Source organism: Zootoca vivipara, chromosome 5 (genome assembly GCF_965207765.1).
Source record: "Zootoca vivipara chromosome 5, rZooViv2.hap1.1, whole genome shotgun sequence".
In the NCBI taxonomy this organism is placed as follows: Eukaryota; Metazoa; Chordata; class Lepidosauria; order Squamata; family Lacertidae; genus Zootoca; species Zootoca vivipara.
In genome coordinates, this window is record NC_142588.1 from 20719765 (window position 1) to 20740579 (window position 20815).

The 20815-nt window shown below is 39.6% G+C and overlaps 1 protein-coding gene across 2 annotated transcripts in view; it reads right to left on the reverse strand.

Annotated features, from left to right (window-relative positions):
* The window catches only part of BMPR1A (bone morphogenetic protein receptor type 1A), a 57893-nt gene that overhangs the window by 12197 nt on the left and 24881 nt on the right, over positions 1 to 20815 (reverse strand). The window contains exons 2-5 of one of the 2 annotated variants that reach the window (XM_035137314.3): positions 18214 to 18334; positions 6429 to 6642; positions 2766 to 2928; positions 192 to 294 (exon numbers count right to left, since the gene is read on the reverse strand). In XM_035137314.3, coding sequence (XP_034993205.1) covers positions 192 to 294; positions 2766 to 2928; positions 6429 to 6495 — 333 coding nt within the window. In that variant the 5' untranslated portion in view covers positions 6496 to 6642; positions 18214 to 18334. The remainder of the gene's footprint in view (positions 1 to 191; positions 295 to 2765; positions 2929 to 6428; positions 6643 to 18213; positions 18335 to 20815) is intronic. The other variant, XM_088670167.1, reaches the window with a different exon arrangement.

A 20815-nucleotide genomic window follows, 5' to 3' on the forward strand; every position in this document is an offset into this window, starting at 1 on the left:
ATATTGAGCTTTACAGCTTTGCTGTAAGGATTTTAAGACAAAGTATTAATGTTAGAAATGATAAAATTGGCAAAGAAATAAATCTCCCAATTTTAGGCTTTTGGAGCAAATTACTTGCATGAACAGCAAATGTTGGAATTAAGTGTGGGGAGCTGCCTGGGTTCACATGCAACAGAAGACAGTTGGAATACCTTGCACTGGAAGTCTGAGCCTTCATACTTCATGCAGCCTGAAGCAAGTGTAATTTCACCATTTTCTTCTTCTTCAATTATGGCAAAGCAATGTCCATTAGTTCTGGAACAGATGAATTGACTTCAATTCTCCATGTACTGTTCTACATTCAAGCAACCTATTTTTATCTATTAGATTATTGTCTTGTATTCTTCCTTCCAGTATAATGGACACATGGCACTCAAGATACTGCACTCAAAGGAAACAATGGACTTCAGAACAGATAAAACAGGGTTGGATTTATTGATGGTGTGGGAAAGTCATGGTAGGTAATCCAGGGAGATGAACTATTCCTGAGGATTACATTCCAAGATTAATGCTAATTATGAAAAAAAGCTTCAAGACTCCTTCTATACGTTAGTCATGCCTATCATGTGACACTGAAAAAGTTGTACATACCCATGGGAAATCAATCCTCTATTGCCTGCAAAAATCAGCATTTAAACCAATTCTTATTCAAGGCCTAGTAATTAAGCAAACACCAATTCAATGTTTTCAAAATCTGGAAGCTTCTCTGACTGCATCTTGTAATTTGAACTGTTTTTAAGAGAAGCCAACTGAAATACAGCTCTTCAATTACTCTCAAGCAGAGAATTAAGTAATGAAGTCTAGATTAATCTCCTTCAACATATGTGCCAAGATCCAAGTCTGTTCCACTAAATAGATATCATTAAAATTTGGTGCTACAGAACTTTTCCCTCTTTCTTTCTTTCTTTCTTTCTTTCTTTTTCTTTCTCATCCTATCCACACATAAACAGGTATCACTGAATTCAATAGTTTCCCATTAGGTGTACTTGAGATTTCAGCCTTTGAATGCCTGGAGATGCACAGCTTTAAGGCAGCTAAAGGTCAAGAATAAAAAGTAAGATATCTTTCAATTTGGTATTAATAACATTTAATAGGACATTTATGACCAATCAAAACATGCCTTCAAAATTATTTGATGGGTTTTCCATCTTTAAAATTATATCTACCAGATTTATCAACTACACAAATACTGTACTTGGATATAGAAACTATATCAAAAACAAACACTAGAGGGCAATAAAAAGCAACAATTCTAATGTGAGCAATGATTTGACCAAATCAGATGCCCTTATGCTATGCAAGAAGAACAGGTTGTTTAGCTGTACCTGTAGTTCTTTGAGTTGTTATTTATGGAGACACACATGTGCAGACATGTAAGCTAGTCTAGAGATTTGGCAAGTGCCCTGCCCCTATCTTCCATGCTCACGCATTCAGGGACATAGCTCCTGCATTCGTGCTCAGCTCAAAAACCACAGCCCTATGGGAAGACTATCAGGAGATAACAACCATACTTACATCTACCGTGGGGAAAGAGAGTGGGTTGTGTGTCTGCACAGATGACTATTGGAAAGTCTCGTTACAAGTAAGCAACCCGTTCTTCGTGGTCTCTGTGCACACATACGGGTAGTAAAGCAAGCTAGCTTACTAGAGGCAGGAAATATACAGTACGATGAGGTCAAGGACGCAAGTGCAGCCCTTCCAAAAAACATTGCTCAGTTCCATTTGCCTTGTAATCAAGTAGATTACAGATGAAAACCAAAAGTTGTAGCCAAGTAGCAGCATCGTGGAGGTCCAGCAGTGGACCTTGGAGGAATACCATGGAAGTCATTACAGCTCTGGCTTCACTTTGGAGTAGGGAACTTTGGAGGTCTGTAGGCATAGGCACAGGTGAACCATTGAAGACACTAGTGGGTGAAATGTTGGGTCTGGCACCCTCCTAACAAATAAACAGATCCAGACTACTCCATAAGCTTTTGGTTCGGGGGGGGGGGAATCAAAACTCTGAAACTAGGCTATGGAAGACATGGCCTCATTGTGGTGGAATGAAGAGGCAACCTTGGGAAAGAACAAATATCTGTTTTCAGTACAACTCTGATCTAGTGTATGGGAGTCAAATATGGGAGCTCAACACGTGGAGCACACTGATAACTCACACTCATCATCACACTCCTCACCAATGTAATTGCCACTAAAAAGGTACCTTGGAAGACAGTAGGTTTCCTGAATGAAATTATCTGCAGGTACAGAAACCATGTTTGTGTCGTCTCAGAGGCCACAAAGAAGATATCGAAAGCACGTCAAAGTGCAAGTAGATAAATAGGTACCGCTACAGCGGGAAGGTAAACGGCATTTCCGTGTGCTGCTCTGGCTCGCCAGAAGCAGCTTTGTCATGCTGGCCACATGACCTGGAAGCTGTACGCCGGCTCCCTCGGCCAATAATGCGAGATGAGCGCCACAACCCCAGAGTCGGTCACGACACTGGACCTAATGGTCATGGGTCCCTTTACCTTTTTAAGAAATATATTAAAACCTTTTAACCAATCCTCAATTCAGAAAGTCATTTCACCTGGCCATAATAGTATATGAACTGAAAAAGGGTGGAACAAGGGAACTGAGAAACAAGAACGGATCGTGAAAATATTTGAAACCTCTAACCTTACTATAACTTGTACATATTCTTAATTACCTAATGAGAAAACAGTCTGAATTCTGCCCGCAACACTTACTTGCATGTATTGTTAATGGCATTTTCTGGACAGTGCCCTGAGCAGTAGCACTGCAAAAAGGGCAACGTGTCCTCTGGAGCTAGGGTGACTCCATCTTCCTGCTTTTTCTGCTCAGGATCAGTCTTCATCCCTGTCCCATGGAGCATGCTGTCTAGATTCTGCCCTGTATAATGTAGATACAAACATAATGGTTTGTTTCAGAAGGCAGGCTTACACTGAAGGTTTAGAACCCTTGGATGCAGTAGCCTCTGTATAGTCCTTCTGTTTCGGCTCCAAAGCAAACCTGGAATGTTCATTTGCATACTTAAAACCTAACTTGAAAACTTATTTACCTGTAAGTGGACCACCACAGATTTCTTTTTAATTTTTTTAAAATCTGACTTTCAAATTAACAAGCACAGACATAAATTAAAGTAAGTAATTGAAATATCAATGTTAACATTCTGCTCAGCAGGCAGCTGAGCATAATACAATAATAATTATATTTTAATAAGATAAATGATGGTTAGTTCTGTCCTGATAATTATATGAAATTTAATGGAAGTGAATTCCAAATGCATTTCTTTCTTTCTTTTTACATTATCTCAAAAATTAAGGTGTTTAAAAATTTTATTTGGTTGTTGAGTTTTTATTCCTACTAAATTTGTACAAACTGCTACTTTGCTAGGGATCATGTGTAGGAATACTTCTATAGCAGGAGTGGGGAACCTGTGGCATTCCAATGTTATTGGACTACAATTCCAATCAGCTGAGGCTGATGAGAGTTGTAGTCCAAACATCTGGGGGGCACCAGGTTGGGGAAGGCCACATCTCTTAGATTAAACTGCATTTCCTCTCACACTTAAAACATTCATAATATCAGAATATTATTTTAATTACTATCCATAATGGGCACAGAATCTAAGTTAGCCTTCACCAACATGGCGCCCTCCAAGGACTGAGCATGCTCAACAGAGTCCAGAAGCCACATAACGTTGTGGAAGGCGGAGAAGAAAAATGGAAAATGAGGGACGTGAACTCAGTGCCTGAACCCCATTGTAGCTTACTAATATCCTGAGAAGGTCATAGCTGATGGACAGGCAGACTAGCACCCTGAACAGGAACACTGCAGGGTGGCTGGGTGTGATTTTCTTGCAGGTTCTTATTCCAATTTAGTATCAGGATCTTAACTATGTTTGACCTTTTAGAGAGACTGGAAATAAGAATATAATTCTGTACAGCACGTTTTTATAAACATTTATATTTATACAAGCAATGAATATCACAACAGCCAAACACCTGCTGTCCTTCCAATTATCTTAATTTCCTGTTGAGGCTTCCCAGGTTTATAGCAATAGCAATGTGATAATACAGTAATATCACATAAAAACAGCACTAAAGCAAAATCTGCAGTCTTAACAGCTATACAGTGGAACCTCGACTTACGTACGGCTCTACTTACGTACGATTCCAGTTACGACCTTCAGTAGGTGCTTCAAATTATGAACTTTCCTCTAGATACGAACAGAGGCCTTGCCAGCAGCCCAGAGCTCGCCCAGCTGGCTGCGAGGCAGCACTGGGGCCTCCACCACCGGGGAGAGGCCTTGCCGGTAGCCCAGAGCTTGGCCGGCAGGCTGCAGAGCAGCGCTGGGGCCTCCACCGCCGGGGAGAGGCCTCCAGTTTGCCAGAGCTCACCCCACTGGCTGCAGAGCAGCGCTGGGGCCTCCACTGCCGGGGAGAGGCCTCCAGTTTGCCAGAGCTCACCCCACTGGCTGCAGAGCAGCGTTGAGGCCTCTGCTGCCGGGGAGAGGGCCCACATCCCACCCCCAAAACTGTGGAAGAGGTGCCGCCTGCAAGAAGCACAGCAGGGCACACTGTAGCCCCAAACCCCACCGAGGAACTAACCTGAGGAAGTCCAGAGAAGAACGTGGCCTGGCCGAAGGGAATCAGCTCTTTACTGACCCTTGCCCCACCCCCAGCTTGTAGCCAGGTAAGCCCACCCACCCTCAGTGCACGTAAGGAGAACAAAAATGTTATTTTTTTCCATCTACAATACTGTCTTATTTATTTTATAGTACAGTACATTGATTATTGCCTTCATTTTATGGATCTATGTTCTCGTTAGACAGTAAAATCCGTGTTAAATTGCTGTTTTAGGGGGTGTTTTTCATCGTCTAGAATGAATCAATTCACTTTTCCATTACTTTCTATGGAAAAGTGCGCCTCTACTTATGTATGTTTCTAGTTATGACTGAACCTCCTATATCTGAGAGGAGTACCGAAGCTAAACAGTAGTGGCCCTTACCTCCCCAGGGGTTTCTGTGGGACCATCTTATCCTGAGGGGAGCAGAGAAGTAGCAGTTGCTGCTTCTAAACAAACAGCTGCATTTCCATTTTATTGTAACTTTTTAAAATGATGCCTTTTGTGATATTCTTTTGTGAAACACTTAATGAGGTTGAACTGAGCAGCAGTATATAAATACTTTAAATAAATAAAACAGGCAGGAATCTTTGAATATCTCTAACATCTTTGCTTTCTTGCTTAAATGAACCTTCGTCTATGCCTATAAATTTCAGTTGATTGACTTTTTCCATGACTCAGCTCACAGTTTACATAGTCTTCTGAGTGATTCAGAGAGCCCTATACCTGAATAATGACTTTGCAATTAGTCTCAAGTAATTAGTCTCATAAAAACAGCCATATCTACCCTGATTCGCTCCTTGTCAAAAGAAGGCTAGCAGACTCTTCTGACTAGCAGCGTGTGCATTCACTAGGTAATCTTCCCTGTGTGAGGAAATAACTTGATAGCTTAGATTCCTTAAGTGCACTGTGTCCTTTTTCTTTTAGGGTACTTTCGTTTAAAAATATTATAGCCGCCACATTAACTCAGAAATATCTGACGCCTTCACTGAATAAGACTGTCCATAAAGATGGGAATTAGTCAACAGATGCAAATGCTACACCATTTAAAATACAAAAGAATTTTATGATTGAGTTTAGTATGAACTGCATAATTAACAACAACAACAACAATAACAACAACAACAACTTAACAACAGTTGCTCCAGTCACTCTGGGAGGCTTCCAACAAATTAAAACATCAAACAGAATCTGGAATATTTTTTTATAGCAAAATCTTAACATGTCAATGAAAGTCAATTCAGAAGCATGTACCAAATCAAAACGTTTTCCAGCTTTCAGTACTAAGGTCTATTATAATTAACCAGGCCCCCCCCCCAATGTACTGGTTTTGAAATAGAAGGCAAACCAAGAAAGCCTGCTTCTTGGTAACCAGCTCTTATATATTACCAATAAAGTAGGGTCATGGTACTAAAAGGTAGGCAGCATGTCCTGTTAGCAATAGATAGACTGCTCCATAGAATCTCTATGAAAGTTATGTTAGAAATCTCCCTTTCTGTAAAAAATGTAACTGATTTTTATTTTTGTTTTTGTTTCAAAGCAGAGGGTTTGAGAGTTGCTGAAAAAGATGGAAGCCATTTTCAGGTGTGCACAAAAGTCTTCCATTTCAACAGCTTACATGTTGTTTCTACGTTTAAAAAACTACAGCAGCTTATCTGCATCTATTTCAGACTGCAGTTAAAACATAAAATGTTGGCTATGCACATGAACATTCCATACATCAAAAAATTTCTTTTTCTAAAGTTTTACAAGTATGACTTTACCTTGAACTTGAGAAATGATGACTGCATAGAACCCCAGCAATCTGATGTAAACTTTCAGACAAATCATTGTTCGAATATAAATCCTTCCTGTGCGCTGTCAACTTTGGCAAATTGCCCTGCCGCTTGACAGGTTCTAAGCTGGACTGTTTAGCAAAATCTGCTAGAAGACTTGGTGGCCAGTTGAAGCAATGTTTTAATTATTCCAATTTGTTTTCTGGAAAAAAGAAAAGAAACAAAATTGCATTTTTGAACAGATGAATAAAATTATGCAAATTCCCCAAACCCTGAAAATGGGAGGGGGGTATCAAATGGACAAGATACAGTAAAAGCTTGAAGTGATAAACATGTACAAGTATATTTAAAAGACTAAAATATGACCTATTTGTATTTTAATCCATTGGATAACTATACATTTTAAAATTAACAGTTGACAACTAGCTGATTGATAACATCTTTGTAGCTAAAATGTGAAATTGCTGTAGAACTTAGAATTTTAAAAGAATGATAATAATTCCATTCTAAAACACCAGTGCACAAACATGTACTAGAAAAAAAGATTTTTCTTTAAATACAAAGCTGTCTACAAAACACTCTTCCAATATTTGCTCAACTGCATAAAAAGGAAGGCAGTAAAATTTGCTCTACCATTTTAAAGTACACTTCAGAAACAAAGTGGGCAAACATGGTTATATTAAAATGTAGCAGCTTTTAGTAATCTCACAGTGATGTTTTTGAAATGATTAATAGAGCCTAAATAGGTCTCAGAGGAATAAACAGCAATTTGGACACCTAGGTAGTTAATATAGACAATACAGATTCTGTGTTAAGATTAACAGAACACTGATTTTGCCTTTCTTTGGCCTCTTGTTTGAGTGGGCTTGACCTCCTGACCCCTGTCAGCCTGGCGCTATTCTTGAATGAAAAAACTTGTATTTGTTCAAGGATGTGCTGCAATTACTGTTAGTGGCTGCTTCTACCATAAATAACTCAATCTGTCTGTTGGCAGGACCCAAGAACTTTTCATTTTAATTACTGCTTCATAGGCATTTAACATGGAGGCAAATTACTGGCAGAGCATAGAGGTGTCTGTCACTTTCAATTTGCGCATGCAGGGGGCATGCAGCCTTCGACCTGTGGCCTACTTTTCACACATCTGTGACTTCTTAGTAATGAAGAAACAAAGCAGCTTCCTCACTACAAGAAATAGAACCATTGCAACGGAATAGCCTATCTGTGGATACAGCAATTGATGTACAGTATATTCAACGTGGTCCAGAATAACTCCACCTAAAGCTTCTTTTAAAAGTCTCAATGAATATTTTAGCCTTTAGGTCTCGGGTAGTGTTGCTGTTTCAAAAGGTCTTCAGCTTTTATTGTATTGATTTTACATTTGCTTTATTGTGCCAATTCAGACTGTACACAGCCCTGAATATTGTCACAGAATCACAGAACTGATTCTCAATTAGAAACCCTTTTTTTAAAGTGACCTAAATTTTTATATCCCTGAATCACGTTTCCATGACTGGCAGATTGTCTCCTTTCAGTCCCAGAATAATTTTCCCTAGTCAAAATTGTTGTTCATGTGTAATGGTCATGAATGCACAATGACCTCAGATAACAATTAAAAAATTAATAAGTTGGGCTGTACACTGCGCCATAAGTTTTGAATCATCCCAAAATAAGCATTCAAATTTCTTTTATAAGATGGTATTTGCATCCAGCCCAACACTTTCCTTCAGTGTAAGTCAGTGTCAAAATATAGCGTTCACATGCCAAATATAGTCCAAGAACATAGGAATGAGTAAGAAACTTTGTGTGTGACCCTAAAATATTTTTGGGCACCATAAATCATATACCCACAGATCCAGGACAGTGTCCTCAAAAGGTGGCATTGAATCACATCCAGCCCAAAGCTTTCCTTGGGTGCAAGACACTGTTAAACGTGTGACCTCACACAAATCAGTACAAAAGACTGTCAAATATTGTGTCCCCACCCCAGAAATAGTCAACATTACTGGACATTCTCCTAGGATGTGTGGGCATTTGACTTCTGATGGCCCAAAAACAACAGGGCTAAAAGGACCCAAGTATCCAAAACTAAGCTGATTATATATAAGGGATGAGGACTTTATCTAGGCCCAATTGTAAGAACCTAAGACAATGACCATGCCTTTAAGATTGTTTTGTTTTATTTTTTACTTTTTTTCCCCTTGAAGAATCAGAGATTGCAGGCAGGCAGGCAGGCAGAACTGCAAATCCTGCTTTCATGACCCATATCCGGAGCCAGGTTGCAATTTTCCCTGGGGATCAACTGGCTGATGATCTGGGTTTTTTTTCACCTTACCACATACACAGCTAACTTGTATAAACCACTAGGATTTAGTTACACTAAGCTTATGCTTCTAGAGTGGCAGACCTTGGTTATTTGTACTTCCTGTATGTTGCATACTAACTTGCTTGATTTTTACCTCACCCTATCAACAAGGGCTAACACATACTCCTAAAATAAACCTTTGCTTATCCTGGCCATTTCAAGCTTTTCTCTAATACAAAGTGCTTACATCCATTCTGAAAGATGCTCAGACATTTGACTTCTCTGAGAGCCAGAGGTAAAAGAGTTTCAGAGTTGTTTCAATGCCATGTAATCGTAGTAATGAAAATGAAAATGAAGTAATTAAAAGTGCAAAAAATGAGGCTATGTTCAACAAAGAAATGTTTTGATTAGGAGGGTTTCTGGGTGCAATTTAAAGAACAAAATGAACTGGCTTAATGTTTTGGGATCAGCTATGCGTTTCCGTGCACTGCTCTGGTTCGCCAGAAGCGGCTTTGTCATGCTGGCCACATGACCTGGAAGCTGTACGCCGGCTCCCTTGGCCAATAACACGAGATGAGCGCCACAACCACAGAGTCGGTCACGACTGGACCTAATGGTCAGGGGTCCCTTTACTTTTACCTATGTAAGATTTATATGCACTTGTTTGATATTAATAAAATGCATTACAAAGTTTGCCTATAACAGAGGACTCTATATTTCAGAATAGTTTAAAAGATTTTAAATTGTCATGTTTGTTCACAACTGGAGTAGCCTGTGTGATACTCCATGTGACACGCAATAGTGCCCTATCCCTGGCTCACTACCCACTTTGTGATGAGGGTGGTTACCACACCACCACCCCTCTGAAAGTACTAGAACTTAAGAACAAAATTAGAAGTGTGATGCTCTTTTTCACTTCCTCTTTCAGCTCTATATGATTTTCAATTATCAAATCAGAATTTGAGTAACTAGAAAGTGGAGTAACTGAATGAGGAGGGAAAGGGGAGGGAAAAATGAAGTACAAATGAGTGGGGAATGTACAGTGCTACAAGAGTCAGGAGAGAGAGAAAAGGAAGAAAATCAAGAAAGATAAAAAGAAGAATGTGAGTGTAAGTGTGCATGCCAGATTCATTAAAACAGTCTTAACACACACTTTTTTCATGGTTTCTTTCCCCACTCATCAAATCACAGATCCTTACAGGTGCTCCTAATTTTGACAAAGGATCCACTGAAAACCGTCATCAATTTGTGACAGCTGCATATTCCTGCATTGCAGGGGGTTGGACTAGATGGTCCTAAGGGTCCCTTCCCAACTCTAAAATTCTATGATCTATTCATATGTCACTTCTGTGTCTACAGACGTGTTCTGTGATTTATTGGTGGGTTTGCTGTCATCCAATGTAAAAGTTGCTTAGATTGGGGGTTGCCATCCCAGCACCTACAAAGGCGTTCCTTGGCAACCAAGGGAACCTGTCATCACTCAGCTGTTGTTGCCCACCAGCCACATGGAGCTAATACAGCTGGCACTCCCTTTGACTCACAGAGAATTTTTTCCCTTAGTGAGGAGGGTGGCTAGGAGGCAAGAACAAAGAAGATACTAAATATCTTCACTAAATATGGCTGCCTGGCAGCCATGCAGAGCTGGAGTGAGGCACTTTCTTTGCCCTGTGAAGGGGCTTTTCTCAGTGAAGTAGTCAGGGAAAAGGTGGCAGAGATAACTTCAATTCGCTCAGCATTGTTGCCCACTGACAGATAACTTCTGAACTTGTTGACTAGAATCTGCAAAAGCCCCTCACTTCATAAAATGCAATACATACTAAAAACTGAACACTTAAATAAAACCACCAAAATAATCTGCTACAGGTTCATATTTATTTATGATCATAGCTGCCAAGTTATCCCTTTTTTTAAGGGAAATTCCCTTATGCTGAATAGGCTTCCTCGTGAGAAAAGGGAAAACTTGGCAGCTATGTTTATGATACTTATACCTCACCTATGGAATTTAAACAGCCCTCCCTTTAAAGTATGGTAAATTGCCAACTGCCATTAATAAATGTTAGTATTACATTGCAGAATGAGTTCTCCAGGTGCCCACTTTATTGCCCTTGTGTAGAGAAATCATGGCGTGCTATGGTCCATGGGGTCACGAAGAGTCGGACACGATTAAACGACTAAACAACAGAGAAATCATAGCATTCAAAAAAGGATATTATTTTGCTATACAATTGGTACTTCTCTTAAGAATTAATCATCTCGCATTTACTACCTAGTATTAGCATACTGAAAAGATAATAAGCCAAGAAGAAATGCTTGCTATCATTCTTCAGCAAGACATGCAAGCTGATAACTTTAGATTACAACATTCATTCCTTCAGGAATAGGTAAGCCACTTAAGTAGAACTCCAGCTGGATGGTATGCCTCATTTCTAACTGCATAGAATGTGCAGATGAAGGTTTTGAAAGGTTGAGTATGAATAAATTAAATAAAACGCTGTCAGAAGTTAAATACTGTATAAAGGCAATTAACAGAAATTGGCATTTTGCTGGTCAGTAATTTGTGTGATCAGGTATTTTAACCATGTAAATCTAACAAAACCCTGTTCAAAGTCGGCATCTTTTCTTAAAATAAGCTTTTTGTAATATTTATAGTTTTATGTCAAAATATTTTCATAGGGTTTTTGTCTAGGAGAACTGGAAAGCAGATTTCAGAAACTCCTTTCTCTCATCCCCCTCATCTTAATTCTCTGTCTATGTAGCAAGGTTCCTTTCTTTGGTCATCTGCCAGTTCCATAAAATAACTTGGAGTAAAGCGCTCCCCTTTTCTTGGGCCCCTCCCCTTAAGCAGCCCTAGGCGCCCTGTCTCATATGCTTTTCAAGGCGTGCTAGACTACACAGCAGACTTTCTGGCTCCACTTCCATTGTTTGCATGGCTGCATTGCTCCTTATCCACAGACTGGATTAGCATAAGAATACTGTCTTCTCCTTCAATAAGCAATCTCCCCCTCCTGCCATCCCCTACAGACAAAACAGTGAAGGACTTTATTTAAGGATAAAATGTTAAACGCCGTTGTTTTGCAGTTCAGTGTCGCTATATAAAATATTAAGTAATTCAGAAGAATGAGGCACACAAATTCTTGCATACCCACAGTGCAAGAAAACTTGGTGTTACAACTTTCAGCCTTCTTGGTATGCCAGCGACATTCCAGAGAATTAAACAAAGAACTATCAGAATATTTAAGGGAAACAAATATTTTGAATTAGATAGGGCTGGGTTTTGGAGGGGGTGTTTGGGATGAAGAGGAGAGAAATCAATTGATTGTCAACACATTTTTAAGGATGCAGGGTATTAAAAACATAGGGCATGACCCCATGTGCTCTGCAGATTTTAATTTGTGGAACTGGCTTCTAAGATTTTGAACGGGGTAGACATGACAGATATATGATTTGGGGGGGGGGAACACCCAGCTATAGTTATGGGAGAATGTTTGAAGAGTGAAAGTGTAGAATAATAGGTAACAAAATAAAAAAATTCCTTCAGTAGCACCTTAAAGACCACCTAAGTTTTTATTTTGGTATGAGCTTTTGTGTGCATGCACACTTCATCAGATCTTTAAGGTGCTACTGAAGGAATTTTTGATTTTGTTTCGACTCAGACCAACACGGCTACTTACCTCTAAATAATAGGTAAGTTTGACCATACAATTTGTTAAATCATGTCATCTCAGGACTTACGCAGATGAACTTTGGGTCAGAAAATTTGCCCAACTTGTTAGAATCATTCATTAACATTTGTGAATCTCTAACACTAAGAATGTAGAGGGGCAACACCAACATTTCAGATTCAATGCTCCTGGTTGCTTGACAATAGTTAAGTCAGGAGTCAGCAACCTTTTTCAGCTGTGGGCAGACTGTATTTTCTTTTTTTTGGGGGGGGGAATGAACGAATTCCTATACCTCACAAATATAGTGAACGCTTGGGTTGCAAATGTGATCCATGCGGGAGGCACGTTCGCAACCCGCAGCGCCGCATCTGCACATGAGTGGGTCGTAATTCAGCGCTTCTATGCATGCGCAAAGCGTGATTTAGCGCTTCTGCGCATATGCGAGTGCCAAAACCCTGAAGTAACCCATTCCGGGACTTCCGCGTTCGGCGCGGTGCACAACCTGAAAACACACAACCTGAAGCGGCCGTAACCCGAGGTATGGCCGTAACCCAGAGATGCATTTTAAATAAAAGCACACATTCTACTCATGTAAAAGCACGGACCATCTGCAGGCCAGATTGAGATGGTGATTGGGCCGCATCCGGCCCCCGGGCCTTAGGTTGCCTACCCCTGAGTTAAGTAATCAGAATCAGACTGTGAAACTTCCTCCCTTCCTCTCTACCATTAGACCGGGAGGGGGGGGGAGTCCAAGGAAGTGGGAGAAGCAATACATGCAGCTCACTCTATTTTTCTTGCTGTACAAACTGCTAAGCTAAGAGTACTATTACACAGAACCCTAGCATTTATCAACACCAGGCTATAACACACTTGTTGTTTATAATTATCTAATTCACAGCAACTCTTTCTGATTAATGCACAAGGTAATGAATGCACTCATTTTATAGAGTGAGAACCGAGGAACTGATGATTCTAAATTGTACAGGATGGTCAAAACACAACACTTCACACTTCACAATTGTGAAGAGCTCCAAAAGGATTTCTAAAAGTTGTGAATGGGCTGTAAAATGTCAAAATGCAATTCAATGTAAACAAGTATAAAAATGATGCAGGTGGACTACTTAATTTCACAAAGGCTACATGGTCTTGATGTCTGAACCGGTGGTAACTGACAAGAGCAAAACCTTGGAGTTGGAGAGAATAGCTTGATGAAGATGCCGACACAGTGTGTGTGGTAGCTGCAGAAAAGATAGATTCCATGCTAGGGATCTTTAGGAAAGGAATTTAAGATGAAACTGCTGATATAATGCAATTATACAAATCTATGATGCGGCTACACTTTGAATACTAAGTACTGTTCCGGTCATCTCACTTCAAAAAGGACAGTGTAGAGCTGGAAAAGGCTCCAAAAAGAGCAACAAAAATGATCAACGGGATAGAATAGCTCCCCATGAGGAAAGGTTTTAACAGTTGGGGATTTTCATAAAAGATCAATAAGAGGAGACATGATAAGAGTTGTACTAAACTGTGTGTTGTGTAGAGAATGTGGATAGAGACAGGTTTGCCTCTGTCTTTCAACTTGGGGACATTCAATGAAGCTGAATGTTGGAAGATTCAGGACAGACAAAAGAAAGTACTTCTGCACACAGTGCACAGTTAAACTATGAAATCCGCTCCCATGGGAGGCAGTGATGGCCACCAACTTCAATGGCTTTAAAATAGGATTAGACAAATTCATGAGGATACGGCTATCAATGGCTACTACCCATGGTAGCTATGTTCTACCTCCACTTTGGGGTTTCTCAATATCAGTTGCTGGACACCACAGGAGGATGCTTCCCATAGTCAACTGTTTGGCCACTGTGAGAAGAGGATGCTGGGCCAGATGAGCCACTGGCTTTATGCAACAGGCTCTTCTTATATATTTATGTTGCACATTTATTAAATGTCCTTATGTTTGGAGATACTATTTGCATCGCATATTCTATTTCCAAAGGAGCAGATTCCCCCGATTGGTGAAAAGAGGGTAGTATCTCCATTTGTCTGGACAGGAAAGAGCACCCACAGCCAGAGTGAGCAAACTACAGTGGTACCTCCAGTTACAAACTTAATCCATTCCAGAGGTCCATTTGTAACTGGAAACCGCTCGTAACATGAGGCACGCTTTCGCTAATGGCACCTCCCGCTGCTGCCACGCCGCCAGAGCGAGACTTCTGCTCGTATCCAGGGCCAAGTTTGCAACAAGGGGCATCTACTTCTGGGTTAGCGGAGCACGTAACCCAAAGCATTCGTAAGGGGGACAGTACATAACACGAGGTACCACTGTGCTGTGGAAGAACAGTCACACAAAAGAGTGTGAGTTAACAACAGTGGCATTCATGGATCTTTTCCTGCTGAAGAATGGAGTATAGTGAGGCATGGGCATAGCCGGGGGGGGGGGGGGGCAGCAGTCTTTTGGGAGATATTTCTACCAGTGAATTCCTCTCAAAAAGCTCAACAACTTTGGCTGATCTCCTAAAAAAAAGCTTTGCCTGCCCCCCTAACAAAAAACCTAGCTACACCCATGCAATGAAGGCAAAAAGGATTGACAAACTACTTACTCAGCGAGTTAAGGACTACTGGAATAAAACTAATGGACAAAGCAGATGCAATCTTAGGTGGCTCTGTGGGTTAAACCACTGAGCCTAGGGCTTGCTGATCAGAAGGTCGGTGGTTCGAATCCCTGTGACGGGGTGAGCTCCTGTTGCTTGGTCCCAGCTCCTGCCAACCTAGCAGTTCGAAAGCACGTCAAAATGCAAGTAGATAAATAGGAACCGCTACAGCGGGAAGGTAAACGGCGTTTCCGTGTGCTGCTCTGGTTTGCCAGAAGCGGCTTTGTCATGCTGGCCACATGACCTGGAAGCTATACGCCGGCTTCCTCGGCCAATAATGCGAGATGAGCGCGCAACCCCAGAGTCGGTCACGACTGGACCTAATGGTCAGGGGTCCCTTTACCCTTTACCTAAAAAATACTTTAGCACACATTCCAGAATGTGTGCTCAAACCATTCCCACCAAAGCCAAATTGCCCCCCCCCCTCCATTCTAATAGAAGTAGATGGAAGGGAACTCTGAACTGGCCCTTTCAGATGCACAGTTATCTTAGGATCACCATTTAAACTGACAAGATCCAAAGTCAATCCAACAATTCCCAATATCAGGTTTGTGCACTGCTTTACTGCTGGAGTGTTTCATTATGAGAAGTCTGAAGGAAACAACACACAGGAAAAGCTAGGATCAGAAACCATGGATTGATTCTAACTTGTTCCAATAAACCAAACCAAACCAAAGGAAGTAATTGTAGTGACAACCATGGTTATTTTAACCTGAAAGCAGATTCTTCCAATCTCATTTTCATGCCTGAACTAGAAAAGAGAGGGCAAACCCAAGGCTCATGTCCAGATTCATTTATATAATACTTAAACTATGGTTTAAGCATGATGTTCAAATTCGGCCAACAAAACCTATTTTGCACTGATTGGAATGAAATGAGTGCATTGTGAGCAATTGTCCATGCAAAAATCCTTCTCCTTAGGAACTATGGCCAAAGGAGTTTCAATAACAGAAATACCAGAGTTTTCAGAGTTGCCCACAATGGGTATCAGAAAACTATTTTCAAAGTTGAGCAGAACAGTTGTAATCTCTGTCCGTATGACCAAAATGTGAGCAGGGGAGATGAGGCACTGACTGAAAGTAGAGGAAGTTGTGGAGCAACATTTAATTCAAGTTTGTACGGACTCCTGTTTTGTCTCTCTTATCAAGTGGTTTGTTATTTTAACCAAAATGATTGATTTCAAGTTAGAGCAAGATAAACAGGCAACTCTGTATTTTTAGGTATCATAAATGTATTATGACTAAACAACTATGGACACATTCTTCCACAAAAATGTATTCCCTGAAGCTCAAAACAATGTTTTGAGAAAACTTTTTATGAGGAATCCCAAAGTTGCTTAGCATAAAATTATAATGTACTTGAAAAGGAAAGAAAGCACTTCATTTCTGTGGAAGATGAGTGCAAATTTTAAAGGGACACATATTTTAAGGAAATGTCGCTTGGGATTATTATTTGTACAAAACAACAACCCCAAAACCAAAATATTGCCATGTACACAATATTTACCTAAATTCCCCTATGATGCATTTTTATGAATCTTTTGTTATGTTTCTCCACAATTACAGCATTTGCAACATAAATACACACAAATTAAAACTGAATGTGAAATAAAACTAGATACTGGATCAAGAACTTCTCACAAAAGTAAGTACAATGAAAGCTATCTGAACAGAAACAGAACCATAATTTTAATTACAGAATTATCTAATTTTAATAGCAAGTGAAAATTTCAGTAATACCAAGCTAAATGTTTTACTAGAATGGGTTTATTCTACTTAACACTCACCATTATGTCCCAAATTTCAATATCATAGATGATTTTTTCACATCTTTCCTTTAAGTTGCCCTGAATTTTTCCTGCTATTACTTCATCAGTATCTTCAGCAAACTCCCTCTTGTGCTTTATCCAATGAGAGCATTCTGAAGGGGATAAATGTATCCAAGCCTGCCTTTCAAACTAGAGAGTGAACAGGACCTTCTCTTTAAAAATATTCAGAAGTATAACCTTGCCAATAAGATTTCATCACCATTCATTTAAAACAGTGGTTCTCAGAGGGTGTGGGGCACCACACAAGTGTGGCAGGAGATGCTGGAAAGTGTGCTGCAAAGATTCAAGGACAATCAAAGAAACATTAAAAAAATTAGTGTAGTATAATATCAAAATATTTTTCTATTTTCAAAATATGAATAACTAGCTTTTCAAAATGAGACTAAGAGCATCAAGTGATACTGCAAGCTCACACCTCTCATTGAGTTTGTACACTCATTTAGAAAAACAATTTTTATTCTGCAGGTGTGGCCCAGAGAAAAAAGTTTGAGAACCACTGATTTAAACAATGACATACTAATGTCCATCTATTTGGGCTACTTTCTGCTGAGGCTCATTATTATGTGTCCAACCATTAACAAACTTCTGCATGTAATGATAGATCAGATATTGGACCAATTTTACCCCATAAAAGGAACAGTAATCAAAAACATCTGAACTGAGTAGACTATTTTTAAATATCATATGCTAAACCAGGCTTCCTCAACCTTGGCCCTCCAAATGTTTTGAGACTACAATTCCAATCATCCCTGACCCCTGGGTCCTGCTAGCTAGGGCTCATGTAGGCCAAAAACATCTGGAGGGCTGAGATTGAGGAAGCCTGTGCTAAACTCTCTATTATTATTTTTCTGCCAAGGGTTAAAGCACCATCACTTTTGATCTTCTCAGCCACTCTGACCAGTAGGATTGGTTGATGGTTTGCCTAGAAGTTTACAAAGTGTCTGAAAAAGGCTTTAATCAGCCTCTCCAACAAGGAGAGCCAACAGACATTTTATACAATATTTTCAAATATGAAATACAATGGATGCTGATTGTCAATTATGTTTCAAGTGCCTATAATGAAACTCATGCCTTCCTGCTACAGTGAGGACTAAAAAACCAGCACAGCAAGAAAGGCTGGTTCTTGTTCTTGTTCTGTTTTATTTGCAGCTTTGATTATGACCAGGAGATATATTATAGACCCCCCCTCCCCCAGAATTTTGCTAGCCACCTTGAACTTTTAAGATAGGCAGGATATTGGTGCTTTAAATAAAAGTTAACATTTCTAATCCAACAGCCCATAAGAATGTTATATTTGAATTGAGCCCATTTTTGAATGGATGTTTGTTACCTTTTGCTGATGAGTGGGATGAAATGGTGCTGTAGAGTTGATATCCTGCAAACTTGTTTCATCTGTATTTCCACTTCATCAATTCCAAAATAAAATTGTAACAATGCATATTTCTTTAAAGCTGTAAGACAGGAAAAGAGTTGGAATTTAATTTCAAGCAGGCTTTTTAAGAACTAAAAAAATGTGTATGTGTTTCATCCTACCAGCTATAGAGTATTTGTGTGCATAAATGTTAGTCTGCAAATAACACAAACTAACACTGCACAGCCTCTCTGTACTGTGTAGTAAAGTACTTTGAAGGGGCTTTCAAAAGCAGTCTGTGATAACACCATGAAGGGATCAAAAATCCCACTAGGCATGCCTGAGTTGTTGGATATGCCTAAAGTAGTTATTTGGATGCTGGCCATCATCTGTAATGATGCACAACAACACAATTCTTCAAAGTGTTACATACAAAGAAGCTCAATTTTCATATTCAATTAACTGTATATAATTCAGTATGACAACCAACAGACTTCTATAGTCTTGGCATAGTCAAAAACATAAACAATTGAAGTGGGGATATAAAACTTGGTGTAGTAACTATGTTAACTTAGGGAAGGACTGGAAGAATCTTAGGCATCTGGTTGCTGAGGCTTCTAAAAATGCTATCACTCAGGAATTTAAATATTCTCTCAGTTTCCTATGTGATCTAGTGCCTTAAAGAACCTGTGGTAGTTTCTAGCTTGGCCCTCAAGCTAGAATTTTAAATAACAATTTTAATTTTAAATTTTAAATAAATTGTTGCCAAAAATAAGATCTATTTTGACAATTCACTCCCCAAAATTGCATTCCCATCCCCTTCTTTAAAAAAATAAAAAAGCAGTTCTATGGTGAAAGGCAAGTGATCGAAACGGTCAAAGTTGGCTTTAAGAGGAGAAATCTTGCACTGTGAGTACATATTTTGGAAGGTGGTGTAGTTGTAAAGCCAAAACAAAGTGTTTTTCCTACGCATTTGCTGAAATCTCATTAATCTTGTTAATTTCTGTTGGAACTCGTATAAACCACTGAAAATAGGAGCATGGTTCTTGCTGTTCTGACACCAACAGAATATCTGCTATTATCATTTTTCTGACAAACCTACATGTTCTATTTGAGACCTTATTAAATTTCCTACAGCCACAATGTGTGCGAAAATGACATCCACAAACAAGTCCAAGGTTTAGCACAGATGGAATCCTGAAACGTTTTGTGAAAAACCCCACCCCACCCCAATACCATCAAGGAGACTTCAGAAGTGATTCAATCCTTGATCAAACTCCCTCTCCTGTTGCCTCACCTTATAGCTAAAATCACTGACTTGATCACTTTCTGCAAAAAGAAAATGCAGGCTTGTGCTGCTTCAGAAATGCCGGCCCATGGGCTTTCATGGAAGAGTGGCACAAACTTCAATGAGCTGTAAGGGTGGCTCCTTTAACAGAACTGATGTGAAGCAGCCTGTGTAAGTTCAGAGGGCATATAACACACAGTAAAGTTTCTTCCACTTGAGAAGCATTCAGGATGGAGGCGTGCTCCCACAGTACCATGCCGCTCAATTTATTAATAAGCAAATTCAGTTCATCTATTCTTTCCTCCAAAATACAAAAAAGATTATCAATCCAAAATATTAAGAATTCCTCTCCAGGTTTTAAAAATACTGCTTAAGACCTATTTCCATGATTGTGTGATTTAGGCATGCAGAAAGAATCAAACCTCAATTCTACCTCTCCTGCATAAGGGTAAACAAGGGAGAAAAATGCTTGCCTAGGAATTTCAATGCCTTAAGGCTGATCTTAGGAAGAGAAGCAACTACTTGTGTTGGCTTCATATAAGAAGCAGGTGCTATTGTAGCACTGCCAGGGGGGGAAATAGGGGAATAAAATTTTTCAAATGTGAATCAGTTGTGGGATAAAAACTAGATGCTAGATACTGCAAACTGAACTGAACTGGCCACAATTATTCTCTTCCCCCAAATTATGGAAAGGCATCTCAACCCCCACAATTTTTCCTGTGGTTATGTCTATGGATTACATATTCTGAGGGATGTTTCAGAAGCTGTTTACTAACTATACATGCCAATTTCATTACTTCTGTAATTTTTCCAAACACAGAAACTAAATACTTTACAATAGTGTGTGTACAGGGGTGGAGCAAAGATACACAATGCCACAAAGGACTAAGAGAGACATCCCATCATAGGGCTACTTCACAAAAATACTGTAGCCAACGACTTTAAAAGACTAGAATTTTTGCACAACCACAAGCAGTTACAGCAGTCTGTGACAATACTTTGCTAAAAACTGTGAGAGCCTTTTTTTCCAACTCGCAACTTGAGAAAGAAATGGTCAGAGAAATATCAGAAATAGGCATATTTCAATCAGGCTAAGACTTTTACACAGTGCTTCCTGTGTAAAGCTACACTTGAAGTATAATAAAAGCAGACTTTTCAGTCACTACATCTTTAACTAGCAATAATAAACTGATCAACAGTATCATTCTTTCTTCAGAGTTCTGTTGCATGCATACAACTAAACTAACTGCACGAGTTAAAAACAGAAAGTCCATATTTTGCATGGCTGCAAAC